We start from the raw sequence: 25632 nt of genomic DNA, 5'->3' as shown, positions 1-25632 counted from the left end.
ATGTTGATGGGGACAAGGGCCTCATCCCCACAACCCTTGCCCAGTGGTTGTGGGGGTCTGCGGGCGGGGGGCTTATCGGAATCTGGAAGCCCCCTTTAACAAGGGGACCCCCAGATCCCGCTCCCCTGTGTGAACTGGTAAGGGTTTGTACTAGGGTTGTCCCGATACCACTGTCACGTGACAGTTTTTTTTTTTGCTATTTTTTTGGGGGGGGGGGGGGTGAACGTTGTATGTGTGTGTGGTGGTTTTTTTTTTGTTTTTTTTTACAATTTTTATTTTTTACAATATTTTTTTATTTTTTTTTTTTTAATCAGCCCTTTTGGGGGGCTTTGGTGAGATATCAGGGGTCTTAACAGACCTCTGATATCTCCCCCTTGAGACAGAGAAAGAGACAGAGGATAGAGATTCCCCAGTCCCTTTCTCTGCAGCCTCAGCTGCACTGAGAATGAATGGAGAGAAGACAGCGGCTTCTCTCCATTCATAAACTGACACATCGTAATCACAGCAGGTTACAATGTTTCAGTTATGTGAATGGACAGAGTCAGCTGACTCTATCCATACACAAAGAAAGGAGGAGGGGGACAGAGAAACTGAGGGGGAGAACGGAGGGGACAGATAAGGAGAGAGGAACGGAGGGGGAGAACGGAGGGGGACAGATAAGGAGAGAGGAATGCAGGGGACAGCGGAGAGGCACAGGATCGGAGGGGGCACGGAGGAGAATGCAGTGACAGTCAGCTGTGAGCGATCACCGCTGTATGTCACTAAAGCTGGTGAAAGCCGCTGGGGGAGAATCTTGTAACTCCCCCACGCGCCGATCACAGCTGTCCTCTAGGTATCGGGGGAAGCATCGGGAGCATTTGCCCGAGTACAAGTACTTGGGCAAATGCTCGGTATCAGTGCCGATACCGATACTAGTATCGGTATCGGGACAACCCTAGTTTGTACCCCTGCCATTTCACAAAAAAAGTGTCAATGTTAAACTGTCTCTTGTAATTTTTTTGACAATTCCTTTATTTAAATGCTTCTTCTTTCTTCTATCTTCTATCTTCCTTCGGTTTCTTCCTCCATCTTCTTCTTCTTCTGGTTCTTCTGGTTCTTCCTCTGGTGTTCTCATCCTACATCTTTCTGAAGGGTCTGGTATAGATTTTGAGGGGGACCCCACGCCATTTTTATAAAAAAAATTTGGCCGGGGTTCCCCTTAATATCCATACCAAACCTGAAGGGCCTGGTATGGAATTTAGGGGGACCCCCCCACACCAGTTTTTTTTTTTTTAATTTTGGTTCGGGGTTCCCCTGTGGGGAATTCCCATGCCGTTTTTATCAATAAACTTTTATGTGTATTGTCAGACCGGCAATTCATTAAAGCCGCAAGTAGTTTTGAATGACTTTTTTTCCTTTGAAATGTCATTTTGCTGTCAGACTGTTCTAAACACAGGAAACATGCGCCCCTTTACAGGCATACTATAGACACCCCCCAGGTACGAAATTTATTTTAAGTAATTTTTATTAGATTTTGAAAAAATGACAAGCTACAGTTATATGTCAGACATATCAAGAAAACCATATATAAATGATACAGCGGTATGTTTTTGCAAGGTAACATCTTATATACTAGAGATACATCGTACAATAGATGTGCTTGGTTTTACCCAGAGTCAGATAGTAAAATATCCGTGTCACTTCCGACCCTGGTTTATTGGCCTAGAGTCTCAGTCCAGTTCCTCCCCCAGCACCCCTACATGGGATCACACTGTGCTGGGGAGAGGAATGGGATCCATCCTCTAAAGGTCCAATGGCGGAGCGATACAATAACACAAAAACCTAATGAACCTTGGTAGCAAAAACTAGCATGCTAAACGGATAACAATCCAAACTTACAAAATAATTCCCTCTGGCGAAGACGCTGCTTAGTTAAGAAGCGTAAAGATACTATTGGTTTTATTTTAATCACAGGGACAAACTACTTAGTGAAACTTTCTACTACTGTCCCCTCCAGTGGAATCCAACTAAAGGGTTGAGTCCCATTTTTACCTGCCAGAGGTGAAGGAAAGATGGGTTGGGGAAAGAGAGAAGAAAGAAGAGTAAGGAGGAGAGAAGTGAAATATTGCTATAGAGTATAGATAAGAGAGGAGTTTTGCTGTCTGCTAGGCAGTCCCATATCTGTTGGGGGAGTATTTCTAAGGTTTTGGATGCTCCCCCTATTCCTATATATTTGGACCATGGTTCCCAAGACTTCTCAAATTGTGCTGAGGTGTCTAGTAAAGAGCTTACTAATTTCTCCTGGGCCATTATCCATGACACTTTTCGTTTTGCTGCTATGAGAGAAACTGAGGGCTTCTTCCATGCTTTAGCTAGGGTGAATTTGGCTCCCAGGAGAATAAAAAATATTAATTTTTGTGATGATTTTGAGATCCCTGATATGGGTTGGTTGAGAAGAGCTGTTTGAGGAGACTTGGAAATGGTCTTGCCAGTTACTTTGGATATGGTGTAAAATATTTTTTTGCTAAAAGTTCCTGATTTTAGGGCATTCCCACCATACATGTATCATGGAACCTTCATTTGACATCCGCGAAAGCAGAGAGGGGATACCGAGGGAAGCATCATAGAAAGCCGGGAGGGGGTTAAGTACCATCTGGTGAATACCTTTAGGCTAGCTTCAATCAGGGAAATATTATAAATGCCCTTGAAGGATCGGAAGAAGGTCGTGTGCCAATGATCTAGGTCCCATGTGTCCTGTAAATCCCTCTCCCAAGCCAGCATGAACATTGCTCTCCTATCTGTAGCAGCAAGTGAAGAGTAGATTAAGGAGATTCCCCCCCTCTGCTCCAGGAGTCCCCCACACCATATTTCGTATGGGGTGAATTGCAGTGGTTCTGGTTTCTCAACCCAGGTTGATTGGAGAAAATGTGATATTTGAAAGAACCTGAACCTCTCCGAGTTGGGGAGATTCAGATGCTTAACGCAGTGGTTGAGTTCCCGATCCGGTACATTCCCCTGTCTAGCCACCACTGAAATGCTTTTATGTCCATACCTGGGGGAAAAGCAGGATTACGGAATATGTGGGATAGAGGTTTGCTTTGCGACACCAAAGAAGGGCTCTTTCTGAGAGTGTCCCATATCTTCAGAGATTGTGATAAGGCGGGAGACAAGACTGAGGGCCTAGCCTTTGGTGAGCACCAGAGGAGGAAATCAATTATATAGGTTGGCACCGCCTGTCTCTCCATTTCCACCCAATCAGGTCTGGCTGTTTTGACGTAAACCATCGATATCTGTGCCAGTCTAGCCGCTCGGTAGTACCAAAAAAGATTTGGAAATCCCAATCCTCCCTTAGTTCCTAAATTGAACAGGGAGTGTCTCGGGAGACGATGCCCCTTCGATCCCCAAATAAATTTCACCACCTTGTTTTGGAGTGCTGAGAGGTGATCCTTCTGTATGGCGATCGGTAGCGCTCTGAAAATATATAGTAGTCTCGGGAGAAGAGTCATTTTGACAGAGTTTATTTTACCTAGCCAGGAAATGTGGTGCGGCGACCATTGTTTGAGATCGAATTCTAATTTTTTGTATATGGGAGGATAATTTGCTTGGTATAGCTGTTCGAATTTAGGAGTAAGATTGACTCCAAGGTATCTTATGCTGGACTCGCTCCACGAAAAGCGGAACGAGTCCTGCAGCCGAGACACCAGAGCTGACAAGAGGGACACATTGAATGCCTGGGACTTGGAGTAGTTAACACATAATCCTGAGATCTGTGCAATGTCTTCTAGGAGCTTACATAGCACTGGGAGTGAGGTTACTGGTGACGTGAGGTAAAGAATGAGGTCATCAGCGAACAAGAAGCATTTATGTATTGTTGGCCTGCAGCGCACCCCCGCTATATCCGGATTAGTGCGGATAGCAATTGCTAATGATTCAATTGCTATCGCAAAAATCAGTGGCGATAACGGACAGCCCTGGCGGGTCCCTCTTGCTATTTTAATAGGTTCAGAGAGTTGTCCTTGTAGTTTAATTCTAGCTTCAGGGCAAGAGTATAGGGAATGAAGTAACCCTGAAAAACGTGGACCAAAACCCCAGTGTTGTATAATTGAGAATAGGTAGGACCAAGAGACAGTCGAACGCTTTTTGTAGGTCTAGGGACAGTACCATTCCCTTTTGAGCCCCACTGCCATCCCAGCCAGATTGCAGGAGGGAGACCACATCCACCGTTCTTCTGATTTGGTCAGGACCTTGCCTTCCAGGGATGAACCCTACTTGGTCCTTATGAATATAGGATCCAATAAAGGAAGCCAGACGGTCTGCCATAATTTTAGTCATTATTTTCAGATCGTTATTGATCAGGGATATGGGTCTATAGTTGGATACTTCTCCCTGGTCTTTGTCTGGCTTTGGTATCACGGTTATGAAAGCAGCGTTCATTTGCGGGTCCAGAGGGTCTCCCTTGGTTTTGAAGTTAATGACTTTAGCAAGATAAGGCGCTATGGTGTTTGCAAAAGTCTTATAGTATGGTACGGAGAAGCCGTCTGGACCCGGTGCCGAGCGCCTCTTTAGGTTTTTGATTACCGCTAGAACTTCTGCGGTGGAAACTGGAGCTTCGAGTCTGTCTCTGTGTTCCGCCGAAAGGGTAAGAATCGGGAGATTATCTAGGAATTTAGTCAAAGATTGGGGATTATTTGCCTTATGTTCGCTATACAGATCTGCGTAGAAGCCATGGAAAGCTTCCGTAAATTTCAGAGGGTTTGTTGTGTGGGGTTGGCCCGTTATTTCAATTTTAGGGAAGGTACAGGAACGAGGGCGCGGTGTGAGACGGGAAGCCAAGAGAGACCCAGCCCTGTCCTTCTGATAGTAATATTTCGCTCCTAGCCATAAGCTTTTTTCAGCCTTAGCTGTAAGAGCTAAGTTTAGTTCTAGGCGCGCCGCATCCAAACAGAATACGGGTACTAAAGCAGGGTTTCTCTTGTGCTCCGAACACAATTTTTGAAAATTCTTTTCTAGGTTGTCTATGTCTATCCCGTGTTCTTTTTTAATTTTGGCTGCTATTTGTATTAATTTCCCTCTTATGCCCCGTACACACGGTCGGATTTTCCGATGGACAATGTCCGATCGGAGCGTGTTGTCGGAAATTCCGACCGTGTGTGGGCTCCATCGGACATTTTCCATCGGATTTTCCGACACACAAAGTTGGAGACCAGGAGATAAAATTTTCCGACAACAAAATCCGTTGTCGGAAATTCCGATCGTGTGTACACAAATCCGACGCACAAAGTGCCACGCATGCTCAGAATAAATAAAGAGATGAAAGCTATTGGCCACTGCCCCATTTATAGTCCCGACGTATGTGTTTTACGTCACCGCGTTCAGAACGATCGGATTTTCCGACAACTTTGTGTGACCGTGTGTATGCAAGACAAGTTTGAGCCAACATCCGTCGGAAAAAATCCTAGGATTTTGTTGTCGGAATGTCCGAACAAAGTCCGACCGTGTGTATGCCCTATTATGCCCCGTACACACGGTCGGATTTTCCGATGGAAAATGTGTGATAGGACCTTGTTGTCGGAAATTCCGACCGTGTGTTGGCTCCATCACACATTTTCCATTGGATTTTCCGACACACAAAGTTTGAGAGCAGGCTATAAAATTTTCCAACAACAAAATCCGTTGTCAGAATTTCCGATAGTGTGTAGACAAATTCGACGCACAAAGTGCCACGCATGCTCAGAATAAATAAAGAGATGAAAGCTATTGGCTACTGCCCCGTTTATAGTCCCGACGTACGTGTTTTACGTCACCGCGTTCAGAATGATCGGATTTTCCGACAACTTTGTGTGACCGTGTGTATGCAAGACAAGTTTGCGCGAACATCCTTCAGAAAAAATCCTAGGATTTTGTTGTCCGAATGTCCGAACAAAGTCCGACCGTGTGTACGGGGCATTATTGTGGCCTTATGAGCTGCCCATAAGGTTTCTGCGGAGACATCTGCAGTGTCATTTTGATTGAAATATTCAGTAATGGCCTTTTCAATTTCTACTTTCCAGGCGGGGTCAGAAAGAATGTTTTCTTTTGGTCTCCAGAGGTTGTATTTTTGGTGTAGGGTTTGGTTATTTATCAGAAGACTTAACAAGGAGTGATCTGACCAAACCGTGTCAATAATTTGTGATCTTTGGGCTGCCGGGATCAAGTTATTCGAGACTAGCAGATGGTCTAGACGGGCATAGGATTGGTGGGCATGGGAGAAATGAGTATAATCTTTTTTGGTGGAATTCAACTCCCTCCAAATGTCTGTGAGTCCTTGTGAATATAACAACTTAGCTATTTTCGAACTGGTTTTAGTTGGACGGATGTTTTGGGCGTTGGGGGGTTTAGATCTATCTAGGCCCTGGTCAAAGCCTACATTAGAGTCTCCACAAAAAATCATGGAGCCTTCTAGCATTGGTCCAAGCATCTTAAACATTGAGCTAAAAATGTTTTGCTGTCCTGTGTTAAGGGCATAGTAAGATACCAGGGAATATAGTCTGCCCTCTACAGGGCCCTTCACTAGGATGTACCTCCCCTCTGGGTCTCGCTGTACCTTATGTAGTGTGAATCTGCAATTTTTAGAGATAATGATAGCAACCCCTCTGGTCTTATCTTCCGCATTAGCTAAATAAAATAAGGGGAACTGAGCGTGGATAAAGTTAGGTTTGTATCGGATCGGGAAGTGAGTTTCTTGGAGAAACAAAAGATCAATCTTGCGGGATTTCATAAAATCGAGTACTTTCCTTCGTTTAGAAGGTGAATTTAGCCCTTGGGTGTTATGTGTGGCCACCCTTAATAGGGAGGTCAAATTGTCAGTGACAGCCATGGAGCAGAAGTAGAGGTCTTGCCTCCCATCCCTCAGCGCTTACCTGTTCCTATTGGAGAGTGGGAACCGTAGTTAGAACCGCTAAAACCTCCCTTCGCGTCTTACTGGGAGAATGGGTATTGCCCAGCAGACAGCCAACTGCAAGAGAATAAATTGTTAGAGAGGAAAGTAGAGGAGAGAAAAGAGGAGGAGGAGGAGAAGGGTAAATCAAGTCCTCGCGGAACTTGAGTGAGCAGTGATGGCATCAGAGCACATCACCCCTCACAGTAGAGGATGTGTCCGAACCTGCGAGCAGGGGGGACTCCTAACCCAGGGAACCGGCATCACCTGGTCCCTGGGATTAGTGGAGGTGCAGCCTAACTGCCGCGACCTCGGTGCACCTTAATGAAATAAAGAACAACAAAACTACTGATCGGAGCTAGTCCGAACTGGGGATCCGAAGGGGACCCCACCAACCCTTTGTCCCACCGTCCTCCCCCCCTACCCAGGATACGGTTCCGAGAGGGTGGGGAGGACTACCTGGGCTACAGCCCAGGCAAAACAGAACTCTTCCTGCGACTAAAGCACTGCATTAGGAAGTGTCATGGTATAGTACTTTGTTGCACTATGCCTTGGATATCTGGAACTTAAATCAGTGTAGAGGGTAAGAGCCTAAAATTGAAGTAATATTTGAAAACCACATGAGGATCGTGTTGGCTCACAGTGAAATACATAAACGTGAGCAAGGCCCAATAGGGGTACCCCTATGGGACTGCACTGGATTAGAGTGTAGTACATATGGCATTCTTACTAAGAGAAGGTAAAGAGAGAAAGAGGGGGAGAAGGAAGAGGGGATAGAAAGTCCCCTCCCCTCCCCCCCCCCTCCCCAACTAAAAGAAAATTTCTAAAGCTGGCCACCTAGTGTTGAGTTAATTAAGCACACTACTTTTTCCCCCCGGATATTGGGGAAGAAATAACAGGGGCTACCTCCTAATCCCTCACCCGGAGCTCTATATGCGCTCCGAGGGAAAAAAATCTCAGAAAAATTCAAAAAGGAAAAAAGTAGAAAAAAATTAATAAAAAAAAAAGTCAATTGAGTTTGTGTAGGAGCACAAAGGAAAAAAGAGACAAGGGACAGTCAGTCAGACATCTTCTTGACTCGTGGTCTCATGGAGGTCTGCCTTCTTTGGAGCGTTTGTATTTAGGTTTTTCCCACAGGGGCTGCAAGGGGCTTGCAGGAGATGGGCGTTTGTAGGACCCCACCGATGAATTGTTGAAGTCCATAGCTGACTCTTGAGAGATGAGACGGAGGTCTAACAGGATCCGTTCTCCTTCTGGGAGGCTGCGGAAAGAGTGTGTTTTACCTCTGTGATCAAATTTGAGCGCAAATGGAAAGGCCCATTTGTATTTAATTTCGTGTTGCGCCAACACCGAGAGTAGGGGCTTCAGTGCCCTCCTTTTTTGTATTGTGTTAGGTGAAATATCTGCAAAGACTTGTATGGCGTGTCCTCTGCACGTGAGGGGCTGTTGGTATCTGCACTTTTTCATCACCTCTTCCTTAACCGAGAAGTAGTGTGGCTTAACCACGATATCTCTGGGAAGGCCATCTTTCCCCGGGGGTCCTAATGTCCTGTGTGCGCGGTCAATTTCTAACTTATGAGGAGGAATATCAGGGATAAGTTGCTTAATGAAGTCTTGAACCACCGTCGTGGAGTCGGTTATAGATTCTGGGAGTCCTCTAAGTCTAAAGTTTTCCCTTCTGGACCTGTTTTCAAGGTCATCGATACGTGAGAGAGCAATGTCCAGTTGATCCTGTAGGACCTGTATGTGGTTAGAGTTCTGTCTGGTTTTAGATATGGTCTGGTCAAGTTTATCTTCAATTGCCTCCATTCTGGAGCTCAGGGCCTGGAAGTCCTCCCTAATATCGCCAGTTATTTTGGCTGCAGTTTGAGCCAGACCCCTATCCAACAGGGCTGATAACTGGGAGAAGTGGTCAGGGGCTGTGAGGATAGTGTGGGCTGGAGCGAGCATCATCTCAGGCCCTGTTGAAATGTGAAGGGAGGGAGGCTGTGAGGGGGGTGTCATGGGCTGTTCCGTAAGGTGCTCTGAGTGAACCGTGGACTGTGCCAGAAGTTGAGGGGTACTCACTGGGGTCCCAGAAGGGAGAGCGGGTCACTGCAGCATAGGAGAGCTTGTCTCCTGGGCTCTCTGCAGCAGTCTGTGTACCTTGCAGCATGGCGCCCGCCATCTTGGATTCGGCCCGCTCCGTCGAGGCTCTGAACAGTGGCTCAAGGTCCCTCCTGGACGATCCGACAGGCATGGATTTGTTCCCCAGCACTTCCTATCGATTTTAAGGTGGGTATTGTGGTTCCCGGGGTCCCGGTTCCCCCGCTATGTGCGCCGGGTGGTCAGGGCAGTGTGGAGCTCCAGGCTTAAGTGGCCATCTTGGAGGAGTCCGCGCATGCGCCTTCCCCAGGTACGAAATTTAAAGGAATATTACACTTTTATTGTTTCACTTTAAGCATTATTAAAATCACTGCTCCCGAAAAAACGGCCGTTTTTTAAAACTTTTTTTTGCATTGATCCATGTCCCCTGGGGCAGGACCCAGGTCCCCAAACACTTTTTATGACAATAACTTGCATATAAGCCTTTAAAATTAGCACTTTTGATTATTCATGTTCGAGTCCCATAGACTTTAACGGTGTTCGCGTATTCGAACAAATTTTTTGCCTGTTCGCATGTTCTGGTGCGAACCGAACAGGGGGGTGTTCGGATCATCCCTACCAGTGATCCATCCTCAAGATCCAGTAACCCAGAGGATTTTCGGTGGGAAAGGTGTCCAAGTCAGATCTTGCCCCTAGGTAAAACAGACGCTGGCGATGGTTGCTGGAACCGATCATACCTTGGGGCTGCGGACTAAAAAATTTTCTGAATGCATCGGTCAGATGGCCACCTTCTCCACCGCAACTTCTTTGACTCACCGAAGCCTCAGCAACACGTTGTCCAGGAATAGGAGTTTGTGACATCCCAGTCTCTGGGAACGCGTTGCACAGATCTTTCTGCAAGGCCTCCCGAAGATGTTTCATCCTCTGCTCCCTCTGCGACGGCAAGATAAGGTCCGCAACCTTACCCTTGTAACGTGGATCAAGGAGGGTTGCCAGCCAGTATTGATCCCTCTCCTTGATACCACGAATACAAGGATCCTTCCGCAGGCTTTGCAGGATCAGGGAGGCCATGCAGCGTAGGTTTGCTGAGGCATTCGGTCCGGAGTCCTTTGGGTCACTAATGATGACATGATCCGCAGCCACCTCCTCCCAGCCACGTACAAGTCCATGGGTTTCTTGGGACTGTAAATGATCCCTTAAAGACTGCTGCTGATGCTGAGTGCCAGGCTCAACCTCCATGCTGACACAATCCTCCTCCTCCTCCTCCTCCTCGTCCTCTTCCTGTGTGATCGGCGGGCACGCAGGAACACTGTCTGGATAAAGGGGGCCTTGAGAGCTAAGGAAGTCCTCCTCTTCCTGCCTCTGTTCTGCCTCAAGTGCCTTGTCCCTTATTCCATGCAGCGTATGCTCCAACAGGTGGACAAGGGGTACAGTGTCACTGATGCATGCAGTGTCACTGCTCATCATCCTCGTGGCCTCCTCAAATGGTGACAGGACAGTGCATGCATCCCTGATCATGGCCCACTGGCATGGGAAAAAAAAAACAAGCTCCCCTGACCCTGTCCTGGTGCTATAGTCGCACAGGTACTCATTGATGGCCCTCTGCTGCGTGTGCAGCTGCTGCAGCATGGCCAACGTTGAGTTCCACCTGGTGGGCATGTCACAGATTAGGCGGTTCTTGGGCAGGTTAAATTCCTTTTGGAGGTCTGCCAGCTGAGCACTGGCATTATATGACCGGCGGAAATGCACACAGACTATCCTGGCCTGCCTCAGGACATCCTGTAGGTCTGGATACCTGCCCAAGAACCGCTGCACCACCAAGGTAAGGACGTTAGCCAAACAGGGCACATGGGTCATTTGTCCTTGTCGGAGGACGGAGAGGAGGTTGGTGCCATTGTCGCAAACCACCATTCCTGCCTTAAGTTGGCATGGCGTCAACCACCTCTGAACCTGCCCCTGCAGAGCTGACAGAATCTCTGCCCCAGTGTGGCTCCTGCCCCCCAAGCACACCAGCTCAAGCACCGCATGGCATCTTTTGGCCTGCGTACTTGCGTAGCCCCTTGAACGCCTACGGAGCACCGCTGGTTCTGAGGACAAAGCACAGGAAGAGGCCATGGAGGAAGAAGAAGAGGAGGGGGTGGAGGAGAGAGGTGTGTCAGAATCACCAGTAGTGGCATTTTGGAGGCATGGTGGCGGAACAACCTCCAACACTACTGCACCTTGTCCTGCATCCTTCCCAGCTGAGAGCAGAGTCACCCAATGCGCCGTGAAACTTAGGTAATGTCCCTCATGGACCATGAGTCAGCAGTAATATGCACCTTACCGCTCACCGCCCTGTCCAGTGAGGCCAAGACATTGCCTTCCACATGCCGGTAGAGAGCCGAGATCGCCTTCCGTGAGAAAAAGTGGCGTTTTGGAACCTGCCACTGAGGAACCGCGCATTCCACAAACTCACGGAAGGGGGCAGAGTCTACAAGCTGAAAAGGTAGCAGTTGAAGTGCTAGCAATTTTGCCAAGTTAGCATTCAACCGCTGGGCATGTGGATGGCTGGGAGCGAACTTCTTTCTGCGGTGAAGCAGCTGGAGTAGGGAAATTTGCCTGGTACAATCTGACATCGGTGTACCGATAGCACATTGCCCACAAGTACTTGGCTGTGACACATCTAATTCTACACCTTCATTCCTCTCAGTGCAGGTCTCAGAGAGGACTAAAGGTATAGTGGGGTTGGAGATCCCAGCTGATGAGGAGCAAGGAGAGGTCCTCTTTGGTCTTTGGTGTGGGTCTTTAAGGTACGCTTGCCAACGAACTGCATGGCAGGTCAACATATGTCTGGTCAAGCATGTGGTGCCCAAGTGAGAGATGTTTTGGCCACGCGGGATATGCTTGAGACATATGTTGCAAATAGCAGCGGTGCGATCTGATGCACTCGTCTCAAAAAAGGCCCACACCAAAGAACTTTTGGAATAACGCGCAGAGACAGCAGCGCCCTGCACATGCGGAGCTCTGCGGTGTGATGCTGTCAGTGTGCTGCCCTTAGGCTGGCCCCTGGAGGGCATCCTGCCTCATTGGTGATGTGCCTCCTCCTCCTCCTCCTCTCTCCTATCAGGCACCCACGTTGAGTCAGTGACCTCATCATCCCCTCCCTCCTCATCGCTGGAACAAAACTGGCAGTATGCTTCAGCAGGGGGAACATGACTGCCAGATTGCTGTCCTTCTTGGGCACCCCCCCTGTCCAGGATTACGTTACTGCCTTCATCTAGCTCAGTACCATCATCAGAGCCTTCAAAACGCTGGGCATCCTCCTGGAGCATGTACCCAACACTGTGGTCAAACAGTTCGAGGGACTCCTCAGGAGGACATGGTGAGGCTAGGGAAGAAGTCACTGATGCCATTGAGCCAAGGGAAGAGGTTGCGTTGGCAGCTTTTTTGCCAGACAAAGTACCCTGAGCCTGGGTGAGAGAGGATGAGGAGGATGAGGATGGCTTGGTCATCCACTCGACCAAGTCTTCCGCATGTTGCGGCTTAACACGGCCAGCTGCCGAAAAAAAGGCCAAGTGTGTCCCACGGCCACGTGCTGATGAGGATGCACCGTGTCCATGACCAGCACTGTTGCCTCTAGACACAGAGCCTGCTTGCCCTCTTTTATTAGCTTGTGACTGTCTGCCTCTCCTTGTTGGCCTTCCAGGCATACTGTTGGCCTGCAGTGAGCTTCACAAAACTGGAATATGTATATATATATATATATATATATATATATATATATATATATATATATATATATATATATATATATATATATATATATATATATATATATATATATATAATCGATTATACTGCAGCTAGCAGAATCAACTGCCTGCCTGTAGTATTATTAGAATAACACCTGCACTTGTCTTCAGGTAGCTATACTGTAGGTGAGACTGTGCAGGGTACACAGTACAGTAACTGGAAATACGTCAAGAGCCTACACAAGCACCTGGCTGCAGGTAGCTATACTGTAGGTGAGACTGTGCGGGGTACACAGTACAGTAGCTGGAAATACTTCAAGGAGCCTACACAAGCACCTGGCTGCAGGTAGCTATACTGTAGGTGAGACTGTGCAGGGTACACAGTACAGTAACTGGAAATACTTCAATGAGCCTACACAAGTACCTGGCTGCAGGTAGCTTTTCTGTAGGTGAGACTGTGCACGGTACACAGTACAGTAGCTGGAAATACTTCAATGAGCCTACACAAGCACCTGGCTGCAGGTTGCTATACTGTAGGTGAGACTGTGCAGGGTACACAGTACAGTAGCTGGAAATACTTCAATGAGCCTACACAAGCACCCGGCTGCAGGTTGCTATACTGTAGGTGAGACTGTGCAGGGTACACAGTACAGTAGCTGGAAATACTGTAAAAACGCCTGCCTGTCAGTATATTAGGAAGAGAAGAAAAGGATCTAGCTAAACTGAATACAGTGTGTATATATATATATATATATATATATATATATATATATATATCTCCGACAACAAGGTCCTATCACACATTTTCCGTCGGAAAATCCGACCGGGTGTACAGGGCATTAGAATAACGACTGGTATATTATGGCATCCTAATCCAAAAATGTATTTAAAAAATATTAATTACACATTGCGTTTAAAAACAAGAACAAAAATAACAATAATACGTGAATGGGTATTTAAGATTAAACAACAAATCAGAAATATAAAATTCTCATGTAGTTTAAAAAACATGCATCATGGTCTTAATTCCGGACCCGATAAGTAGAAAAAAAACCTCTGCCTCGATGGGAGGCGTCCCGCTGACAGCTGTTATATAGGCAAGGACGGGGCTACCCGGTGACGTAACCGAGTGACCCCACCCCTTCTGATGTCATGTGCTGTCACATCAGTGGGTGGCCCTGCCCTTGGCTATATAATAGCTGTCAAAGCAAAAAGACCGCAGTCGTGGGGAGGCCTCCCATGGGGGCTGAGTTTTTCTGTTTTTGTTTTTTTTCTGGACCATCGGCGCCATGATTCAAGACAGATGGACATCGCGGGACAGTTTCTATTTTTTTTTTTAATAAAGGAATTGTCCAAAACTGTCTCCTGTCATTTTTACTTTTTTGACTTTTTTTGTTGAACGGGTAGAGGTAAAATGTACCTGATACCTATTCACATGGGGGGCCCCCTTGTCAAAGGGGACTTCATATTCTGATAAGCCCGCCGCCCGCTGACCCCTACAACCACCCTGCAAGCCTTGTGGGGATGAGGCCCTTGTCCTAAAGGGCCTGGTATGGATTTTGGGGGGACCCCCACACCATTAAAAAAAAAATTGGCGCGGGGTTCCAGTTAATATCCATACTAGACCTGAAGGGCCTGGTAATGGACTGGGGGGGGGGAATCCACGCTGTTTTTTTCATGTATATTGCCCGGATCCGACAATACATTACAGCCACAAGCAATTTTAAATGACATTTTTTTCCTTTAGAAATGTAATTTTGCTGCAGGACTGTTATGAACATGGGAAACATGCATTGATATTGTCCCCTGGGGCAATACCCGGGTCCCCAAACACTTTTTATGGCAATAACTTGCATATAAGCCTTTAAAATTAGCACTTTGGATTATTCATGTTCATGTCTCATAGACTTTAACAATGTTCACATGTTCGCACAAATTTTTTGCCTGTTCACATGTTCTGCTGTGAACTGAACCGGGGGGGTGTTTGGCTCATCCCTATAAGTGGTCCATATACTTGGTGTTGAGTTATTCACTTTAGGGCCAACACAGAGGACAAGGGGGAACTCTTTACGCTAGAGGAAAAGAGATTTAATCTCCAGAAAGGTTTCCTCGCAGTAAGAGCTGTGAAAATGTGGTATAGACTCCCTCCAAAAGGTGGTTCTGACCAGCCCAGTAGATTGCTTTAAGAAAGGCCTGGATTCTTTCCTAAATGTACATAATATAACTGGGTACTAACATTTATAGGTAAAGTTAATCCAGGGAATATCCGTGTGACGGGAGTCACTTTGGGCAGGGGGGCCAGTGGAACCCAGAATCCCTTGGAGAGGTTGGGAAACTCTTGTTTCAGCTCCCCATGCACCTCCTATGTCTAAGTAACCCTGCGTCTATTAGGGGCACAGGGTGACCGAGAACCCCAGTCTGATCTGTACTAATCAGACTCACTGTACAGCCACACTGGAATGTTGTGTAAATATATATATATTGTATATTGTCTCATACTGTTGTGGACTCTTTGCTGGGTTGTTTGGCGATGTGGCTGTATTCCAATGTTCTTTTGTGTCTGTCTGCCTTGGGAGAAAAGTATTATGGGATGTGTATGTGTGTTTGCTGTGTGGAGGGAGGGGGGAATTCTTCCAACAGCTCTCCCTGCTGATTGGACAGTCTACCCCACCCTGAATGCAAAGGGAGGGGGGATTGTCCCGAGTGTTACCTCTGTGTTTCAATAAACAGTTCATGTTCAGCAGCCAAAACGAGTACTGCCTAGTTCTTGGTTGCAAGTGGTTGAAAAATATGAAATCTATATTCAAACTGAAAGGAAGCGGTATATGGCGAAGGCAGTCAAGCGGAGTGTGGGACGTTTCGTTACAATCCGATTGCCTCTCGGGGGGAACAGGAAGGAATTTTTTCTCTGCTGTAGCAAATTGGATCATGCTTTGCTGGGTTTTTCGCCTTCCTGTGGGTTTTTTATTTTTATGGTTGAATTAGATGGACGTGTGTCTTTTTTCAACCTGACCAACTATGTAACTATGATTTAAAAGAGGATACTTACTTAGCGACTGTAGATGTTACATATTTATATACAGGGCTAGACTGGGACAAAAATTTGGCACTGGACTTCATCCAGACTGGCCACTTTCATTTTGCAAACACACACAAAAACAGTATACAAACTTTACGCAATTGCGCATAAAACATAAGTAAAAGCATTAAACTATTGGGCATAGGACAGGGCATAGCCACACTAGTGCCCATTATTGCAGCCTCACCAGTGTCTATCAATACAGCCTGATCAATGCCCATCAGCGCAGCCACACTAGCGCCCATTAATGCAGCCTGATCAGTGCCCATCACCGCAGCCTCACCAGTGCCAATTAATGCAGTCTGATCAGTGCCCATCAGCGCAGCCACACCAGTGCCTATTAATGCAGCCTGATCAGTGTCCATCAGTGCAGCCTCACCAGTGCCCATTAATGCAGCCTCACCAGTGCCCATGAATGCAGCCTGATCAGTGCCCATCAGCGCAGCCACACCAGTGCCCATAATTGCAGCCTGATCACTGCCCATCAGTGCACTTTAATGCAGCCACACCAGTGCCCATTAATGCAGCCACACCAGTGCCCATTAATGCAACCACACCAGTGCCAATTAATGCAGCCACACCAGTGCCCGTTAATACAGCCACACCAGTGTCCATTAATGCAGCCTGATCAGTGCCCATAAGCACAGCCTCATAAGTGCCCATCAATGTTAGTCCACCCAGTACCTGGTCTGCACAGCATCTTCTACCTAGGTCGCGGGGTGCAGTGCTTGTCCTGCAGGTGGTTCCTCTGGAGCTGGGAGCCCAGGACCAGCTGTGCACTGCTGGTACACCTGGTCCCCTCCCTTCCTCCTGGGCACCACAGAGCCGGGTAACTAGGGCTGAATGAAACTAGGGGAGGGGGTGAGGTGAGCGGGCGGGGACTCCCAAATCCTGTCCACCAATCAGCTAATCTCCTGACTCCCGCTGTGTAGCTGTTTAGAAAAAAAACTTCTCTGGGTCTCCCCTGTGTTTAGTGGGGGCCAGGGGGCAGAGAGTGGTCTATTTCATCACTTTTGACTTTGGGTGGATTAATCCGCAGCAGTGTACTGTGTACTGATCTAGTGTACTGATATATAGTTACATAGTTAGTCAAGTTGAAAAAAGACACAAGTCCATCTAGTTCAACCGAAAAAAAAAAAAAATAATAATACAATCCCATATACACAAACCTATACCCACAGTTGATCCAGAGGAAGGCAAAAAACCCAGCGAAGTTTAAAGCAGGATTAGGTTATAAAAAAAAAAAAACCCAAGCTTTCAACATCTCACGAAGCACTGTTCAATCCATCATCCGAAAATGGAAAGAGTATGGCACAACTGCAAACCTAATCTGACAGGCCGGGCAAGGAGAGCATTAATCAGAGAAGTAGCCAAAGGCCCATGGTAACTCTGGAGGAGCTGCAGAGATCCACAGCTCAGGTGGGAGAATCTGTACACAGGACAACTATTAGTCGTGCTCTCCACAAATCTGGTCTTTATGGAAGACTGGCAAGAAGAAAGCCATAAGAAGTCCCCTTTGCAGTTTACTAGAAGCCATGTGGGGGACACAGCAGACATGTGGAAAAAGGTGCTCTGATCAGATGAGACCAAAACTTTACTTTTTGGCTTAAAAGCAAAACGCGATGAGTGGTGGAAAACTAACACTGCACATCACTCTGAACACACCATCCCCACCGTGAAACATGGTGGTGGCATCATCATGTTGTCAGAGTTGATGTGAAGATGGAAGGAGCCAAATACAGGGCAATCTTAGAAGAAAACCTGTTAGAGTCTGCAAAAGACTTGAGACTGGGGCAGAGGTTCACCTTCCAGCAGAACAATGACCCTAAACATACAGCCAGAACTACAATGGAATGGTTTATATCGAAGCATATTCATGTGTTAGAATGGCCCAATCAAAGTCCAGATCTAAATCCAATTGAGAATCTGTGGCAAGACTTGAAAATTGCTGTTCACAGACGCTCTCCATCCAATCTGACAGAGCTTGAGCTATTTTGCAAAGAAAAATGGGCAAAAATGTCACTCTCTAGATGTGCAATGCTGGTAAAGACATCCCCAAAAAGACTTGCAGCTGTGATTGCAGTGAAAGGCAGTTCTAGAAAGTATTGACTCAGTGGGGCTGAATACAAATGTACCCCCCACACTTTTCACATATTTATTTGTAAAAATTGTTGAAAACCATTTTTCATTTTCCTTCCACTTCACAATGATGTGCCACTTTGTGTTGGTCTATCACATTAAATCCCAATAAAATACATTTATGTTTTTGGTTGTAACATTACAAATGTAGAAAATTTCAAGGGGTATGAGTACTTTTTCAAGGCACTGTATATTGTTCCCTACAGCATTGGGAACATGGCTCCCTACAGTACGGGAACAATTAATACACATGCCCCAGATGGGTTACATGTTGATTAGGAGATTAACTATTCTATTGACATACTGTATAGTAACACATCCCACTTTTGTTGCATATATAGTGTTCCCTATAGATGCTTTACTGTGCTATACTGATATAGTATGAGGCATTCCCCTTGGTGGTTACTAACTTGTCCCTCTATTGTTTGGGCAATGACCTAACAGATGATTAGTCTTTAAAGACTTGATTAACCCATTTTACTGCTTGCATCTTTTGTTGGATGGAAACAAGGGTTTTCAGTATCTCTAGAGTTCCCCTTTAACTTTTTCAAAAGTGTTGGGTCACACATATTTTTTAGCTCTAGGGTGTTGTGGTTGGGTTTGCAATAAGCATTTTCATCTCCAGCCATCACATACAATATCATTAATATTTTGTACTTTTTAGATGATACAGGTTTCTTAAACTACATGAGAATTTAATGTTTCTGACTTATTGTTTAAACTAAAATACCAATTCGCATATTTTTGTTCTTGTTTTTAAATGCAACGTGTCACTAATGTTTTTTAAATATGTTTTTGAATTATGATGCCATAATATACTGGTTGTGATTCTAAATGATCTCTGGATGTGGTATTTACATTTAATTGGTCAGTATTATTACATCAATATGGCCGTGTGTCAACTTCCGGTCTTAGGGAACATAGCCGCTATACCATTTTCGTACCTATAGAAAAATGGACGTGATACAGTTTCCGATGTTTCATCAGATTAGGCGACCTGTCAGAAAGTGTAACGGAAGTGACGTTTCATGGCCGCCATCTTGCTACACCCCGCACTTGCCTACAGTAAGGATAGAGTGGGAAGGGGGCAAGCGGACATCTTGTTACACCCACCGGAGTTTTGCATTTTACACTTATTTTTAACAGTAAACTGAGGTTATATAGTGAAATACAGGACTTAGAACCCTGTCTGACTGTTTAGATGTTTAATTTTAAAAGCAGTGAACTTCTGTCAGATTAGCAAACCTGTGAGATCAGCAGGCTTGCCGCTGCTTTTAAAACCAGTCAGACGGAGTTCTAAGTACTGTATTTCACTATATAACCTCAGTTTACTGTTAAAAATAAGTGTAAAATGCAAAACTCCGATTGGTGTAACAAGATGTCGGCTTTCCCCCTTCTCAGTGTATCCTTACTATGGAGGAGTGAGGGGTGTAGCAAGATGGCGGCAACGAAACGTCACTTCCGTTACACATTCTGACGGGTTGCCAAATATGATGAAACACCGGCCCAACTCACACATGGCCACTTGGGTCACTTCCAGGTCTTTGGCAAGATGGCCGATTTACAACTTCCGCTGGCGAGGACACAATTACGAATTACATGCTCCTGCGAATGGGTATATTGTTTTTTAAAAATATGTGAAGACGTCAATACCAGGTGATCCCTTGATAATGTCCTATTGGACAAAACACATTGGGGTGTATACTCTGGTGCTGACGTCATGCCACTGCATGATTACAGGTCGGCAGTGGTTTACATGTGAGTTCTTTGCATCCATTGCCTTGTTTTTTTGCTAATGTACCTGTATGATGAATAAAATTACTACAATATGACATTTCTCTGAGCTCCTGGTGTGCTTTATTTATCCTCAGCTGGGATCACCAGAAGGTACCACTGGGAGTGAGTTGCCACACTGATCCCTGTTGGATTTTATATGTACTCTGGCGTTCATGCTGCTGTAATGGTAGCCAATGATTCTGGTGAGTTTTGATTTCACATGGTGTTGGTAATTGGACACTTGGGCACTGGTTTATTTTGTTCTTACACAGGCTGACATGCTTCTGTAATGGTAGGCTTTTGTTCTGGTGAGCATTGAATCTACTTAATGTTGGTGGCTGGTTATTTGAACATACTGTAGATCCATGTACTTTGCCATCACTGGAACACGTTTCTTTTGGCTTTATTTCGTATTACACACACTGCAGGACTTTATACATTTTTATCATCATTGGTCTTTCTAACACTTTATTTTCATGTGTTTTTGTCATCATATGTCACTATATGTCAGAGATTGTATTATTATTTATTAGAGATGGGCCGAACACCCCCTGTTCGGTTAACAGCAGAACTCTCGAACAGGGGACTAGTTTTAACCCAAATAGCAAACCCCATTGAAGTCTATGGGAGCCAAACATGGAAAATCCAAAGTGCCAATTTTGAAGGCTTATAAGCAAGTAATTGGCCATAAAAAGGGTATGGGGGTCTGGGTACTGTCCTAGGGGACATGTATCAATGCAAAATGTGTTTTTAAGAACAATAATTTTTTCAGGAGCAGTGATTTTAATGATGCTTATAGTGCAACAATAAAAATTAAAAATTCCCCTAAATATACTACTTGGGTGGTCTCCTTAGTCTGCCTGTAAAGTGGCACAATCGCATTTAAAATGACTCGCGATTGCAAAAAATGGAATGTTGTCCCCCCCAGGTCCATACCAGGCCCTTCGGGTCTGGTAGTGATTTTAAGGGGAACCCCGCACCAAATTTTTTTTTAAAAATGGCGTGGGGTCTCCCCCAAGATCCATACCAGACCCTTATCTGGGCATGCAGCCTGGCAGGTCAAAGAAAGGGGGGGACTAGCAAGTGCCCCCCTCCTGAACCCTACCAAGCCAAGGGCATCATCCCCACAACTGTGTCCGGTCTGCGGGCAGGGGGCTTTTCGGGATCTGGAGGCCCCTTTAACAAGGAGGATGTCAGATCCCGGCCCTCCCATGTGAATGAGTATGGTTCTTATTCACCAAAAAAGTGTCAAAGTCATTAAAAAACACAGTTTTTGACAATTCCTTAATTAAAAAATAGTGTCCCCTAATCCATCATCAATCACACCACCCACCGACCCGAAAAAAAAAAAAAAAAAACCCTCCCACAGTCTATGAAGGCTGGCCACCTACTGCAGACTCCGCCATTTGACATTTCTTATATAGGTAAGGGCGGGGCCACCTGGCTACATCAACTGGTGGCACCGCCCCTTGGGATGTCACAGACTGTCAAAAATGCTGGATCGGCAGAGCCCCCTGCCCCAAAGCACCCACCATCCTATGTTGAGGGCATGTGGCCTGGTATAGTTCAGGAGGGGGGGCTTGACCCCCCCAATTCCTGACCTGCCAGGCTGCATGCTTGGATAAGGGTCCAGTATGAATTTTGAAGGGGGCCCACACCGTTTTTTGTGTTTTTTTTTTTTTTTTTTTTTTACATTTTGGTTTCCCTTAAAATGGTGGGGGGGACCCCACGCATTTTTTTTTTTCTTAACCGGCAATTTTTTTTTTTTTTCATTCAGCTATCAGCGGGAAACCCATTAACAGCTGTTGACTCAACAGTTGTTAAGGATGCTGTGGCTTCCCGGCCCCATTCCTTAACAACCAGCTTATAATGTGCCCTGATTGGGCAAAGCTTTGCCCAATCAGGGTGAAAACTGCACTGTGCAGCGTGTAGCACATTGCAGGGCATTTGGCGGGGAGAACGCCCATGGAACACTCTGCAAATTTGGGTGTTGGACGAACCGGCTGAACAGTCTATGTTTGGCCCGAACTCATGCTCGGGTTGAACTTGTCACCCAACTCTATTATTTGTATATTCTATAAGATTGGCGCTACACTATTGTTTAAGATTTATGTAATAAGGTCAGTTATACTACCTTTGTGTTAGCAGCTTCTCTGTCACCTTTAGTATATTTTTCTCACAGCTCATAGTCTAACATTATCATAATGGAAATAGTTTTTTAGGTTCAGCTTGGCCCAAACAAACTATTTAAAGTGATATAGCTCCCTCGTCTAGTTAGGCTGTCAGGCTAAATTTTGTATTTGGCTTCATTTCAGTCAGTGGAGCAGCTCTCCAGGGAGGGTTCCAGTTCTCCTGGGGCTTCTACTTCTGGGAGATAGCTAGTGAGAAACAAGAAATTGCAGTCCAGGCCTTACCAGGAGTTGAGGGGCCTGGAGATGATTCCTAATGGAGTTTTGCTGGAGAGCTTTGTTCTTAAGTACTGGTCTGGAGAAGGATATTTTATCTCCCTCACTGATGGCCTATGAATGGATGCTGGGTGGCACTGGCAGACATTGTGAGTAATACCAACTGTGGGAATGTCTTGCGTGCCTGCTACTATAAGGATCTGAGCTAGAAGTTTGTTTTCCTATTGATTGCTACTATTGTTTTTAGAGTGTCCTGAAACCTCTGAACCCCTCTCCTGTTTCAAGTTCTTCAGCAATAAATTATAGAAAGACATTCCGTAGACTGAGTCTGTATGGTCGGTGTGCATAGAACTGTGCTTGTGACTGGCAGGCTCTGAGCTATTTCAGGAGAACCCATGTCATACTCAGCGGCCCCTCCTGGGGTAAAAAAATTAAATAAAAACTGTAGTTAGGCTTTAAGGAATGCCTGAAGCCTGTCATTTAAATGATTTGTATATTTTCAAAGTATCCGTGTATTTTCAATGTTTTCCTGCAATGAGAGGTAAATTGTTATAAATTGCTAACATTCATATTGATATTTAACTGTGATTTACCTGATGGGAGAATCCAACCAAACAGCTGATGTGAAAGAAACTCCATGTTTTTTCTTGCAAATACTGCATTTAAAAAGCTGGGACGATAGACTGAAAGATAAAATGTAAAAGCCACATTAACATGTTTTCATAAATCTGCAGATGATATCATCAAATCTTCCCACCTATCTAGAGGTGGCAGACAAAATGAAAAGCCCCTTCCAGCAAAACATTTTTATTGTAGTGTGGAAGGGTTAAGTTCTTTCTCTCTTTTTTTATGGACATTTCCTCTCACAACTCCTTGTCATATCAATGAGACAGAAATCAAGTAATATTCTATTCTAACAAGGGCACAAAAAAAACAGAAATTGGAAAATTGTAAAACTGGCATTTCCCCTTCCTGGTGCATGCAATAGCAGCATACCAATGGGTTAAGCTCCATCCCCCTAACCTAATGGTACTGTATCTGCAGGAGAGACCTCTGCATTCTTCCAATTACTACAAGTCTAAGGATACTGCCACATAATGTACCAGGAAGGGAAAATTATTATAAGGTAAATATACAATGTTCTGGTTTCCTAGAGCACCACGGTAGCATACCAATGCATTTTAAATATCACATACTTGGGAGAAATGAAAAAAAAAAGTTATAAATCATGACATATTTAGTAGCCCAGGACACATCTGCCAAATCCATCTGCCGGATCTACTCTATAATAAAGTCAAGTGTGAATTAACAACCAGGTTTCTGCCTTACAAAATGTTTTGGGAGAAACCCTACAGTTTTCTGCCCATGATGTAGCCATGCTTCTTGTAGACTGCCTGAACTTGTTGAAAGTTTTTTTTTTTTTTTAACTTTAAGGCCTTTTGTATTGTATTTACTATCCAAGTAACTATAGTTCTTGAAGAGACTGCATCTCTTTTTCATCCAGGGAGGGATGATGAAAAGACTGTCAGAGTTTAAAGGTTCCATTGCTTCCAGATATGCTTGAAGGATAGACACTAAATCCAAGGGATAACTATCAGGATCTCAGAAGGTTGGCAGGGTAAACTTTTTGGTTTAAATAGAACTATGTGACCTTGGAATGAATGTAATTCTGGACCCAATGTACAGTTCTGTCTGTAACCATAAACACGTAATCGATTCTTGGATCCAAAAAGCTTGTACTTTAGAAACCTGACATCTAGAGGCTGATTTTATAATCGGTTCCATAGGGAGCATTTTTTGAGTGGATGAAATGGAGAATGTGACATAACTATTTACTGTGAGAGGTCTGTATTAGGAAAATAGAATTTTGTATGGAGGACATTTCTTGATGCATATGCTTTCATGTGCTGAGTTACAAGCAGGGGTGACTACAGTAGGAAAGAAATTAATGGAACATGCCTTAGTCAGGCTGAAAGGATAAAAGGAACAATCCCCTGAAGACAACCAGAATGAGGACATCTTCACTAAGATTTATTTAGAGACTTCATTTAGAAAATTTAGAGGTAAGAGCAAAATAATAGGATATTTGACTTATATGTAAATTCATAACCAGGGTTTTTCTGGAGGTATAACATGCGGTATTTGTCAGAAACAGTGTGGGGGGTCTCCCCCAAAAGCTGGTTGCTAAGGAGCGGGCTGGGAAGCCGACCGCCACGTCGAGACCAGATGGCTCATGGTTCCTCACTGACAGCTAAATGTAAACAAAACTTGCCGGCAACTAACCGCTAAGCCACCGCCCACCGTCATATGACGGCTGGACGAGGCTTCTATTGTTCTGGGAGGACGTCATATGACGTCCTCGCCGTCCCGAGCCACTAGGGGGCGCGCGCGTGCCCGCTGCGTCGCTCGGGACCCAGTGCGCGTGCCCGGCGGCCGCGATGTCCGCCGGGCACCCGCGATTGCCAGGTAACAGAGCAGGAGCGTGGATCTGTGCATGTAAACACAGATCCACGTCCTGTCAGAGAGGAGACCGATGGCGTGTCCCTTGTACATAGGGACAGCGATCGGTCACCTCCCCCAGTCAGTCCCCTCCCCCCACAGTTAGAATCACCTCCTTAGGTCATACATTAACCCCTCGAGCGCCCCCTAGTGTTAACCCCTTCCCTGCCAGTCACATTTACACAGTAATCAATGCAATTTTATAGCATTGATCGCTGTATAAATGTGAATGGTTCCAAAAATGTGTCAAAAGTGTCCGATGTGTCCGCCGCAATATCACAGTCACAATAAAAATCGCAGATCGCCGCCATTACTAGTAAAAAATAAATAAATAATAAAAATGCTATAAATCTATCCCCTATTTTGTAGACGCTATAACTTTTGCGCAAACCAATCAATATACGCTTATCGCAATTTTTTTTTACCAAAAATATGTAGAAGATTACATATCGGCCTAAACTGAGGAAAAAATTTGTTAAAAAAAAAAAAAAAATTGGATATTTATTATAGCAAAAAGTAAAAAATATTGTGTTTTTTCAAAATTGTCCCTCTTCTTTTGTTTATAGCGCAATAAATAAAAAACGCAGAGGTGATCAAATACCACCAAAAGAAAGCTCTATTTGTGGGGAAAAAATGATAAAAATTTAATTAAGGTGCAGTGTAACATGACCGCGCAATTGTCATTCAAAGTGCGACAGCGCTGAAAACTGAAAAATGGCTTGGGCAGGAAGGGGGTGTAAGTGCCCTGTATTGAGGTGGCTAAACATTATGAAATAAAAACATGCCAATATGTAAAAAAAAAAACTGTGTGGGGTCCCCCCAAAATCCATACCAGACCCTTATCCGAGCATGCAGCCTGGCAGGTCAGGAAAATAGAATGAGGAAGTGCCCCCCTCCTGAACCATACTAGGCCACATGCCCTCAACATGGGGGGTGCTTTGGGGCGGGGAGCCCTATCAGTGCCAACCATCAGTGCCCATCAGTGCCACCTATTAGTGCCCATCAGTGCTGCATATCATTGCT

The 25632-nt window shown here is 45.3% G+C and overlaps 1 protein-coding gene across 47 annotated transcripts in view; it reads right to left on the bottom strand.

The window, feature by feature from the left end:
• LOC141148329 (interferon-induced very large GTPase 1-like) overlaps positions 1-25632 on the bottom strand; it is a 420233-nt gene that overhangs the window by 332582 nt on the left and 62019 nt on the right. For all 47 annotated transcript variants that reach the window (XM_073635660.1, XM_073635670.1, XM_073635662.1 and 44 more), the window contains exon 4: positions 22704-22793. In XM_073635660.1, the coding sequence (XP_073491761.1) occupies positions 22704-22793 (90 nt within the window). The remainder of the gene's footprint in view (positions 1-22703; positions 22794-25632) is intronic.

This window comes from Aquarana catesbeiana, linkage group LG06, assembly GCF_042186555.1.
Source record: "Aquarana catesbeiana isolate 2022-GZ linkage group LG06, ASM4218655v1, whole genome shotgun sequence".
Taxonomy (NCBI): Eukaryota; Metazoa; Chordata; class Amphibia; order Anura; family Ranidae; genus Aquarana; species Aquarana catesbeiana.
The sequence above is the reverse complement of the archived record's forward strand: the minus strand, read 5'-3'. Positions and strand labels throughout refer to the sequence as shown.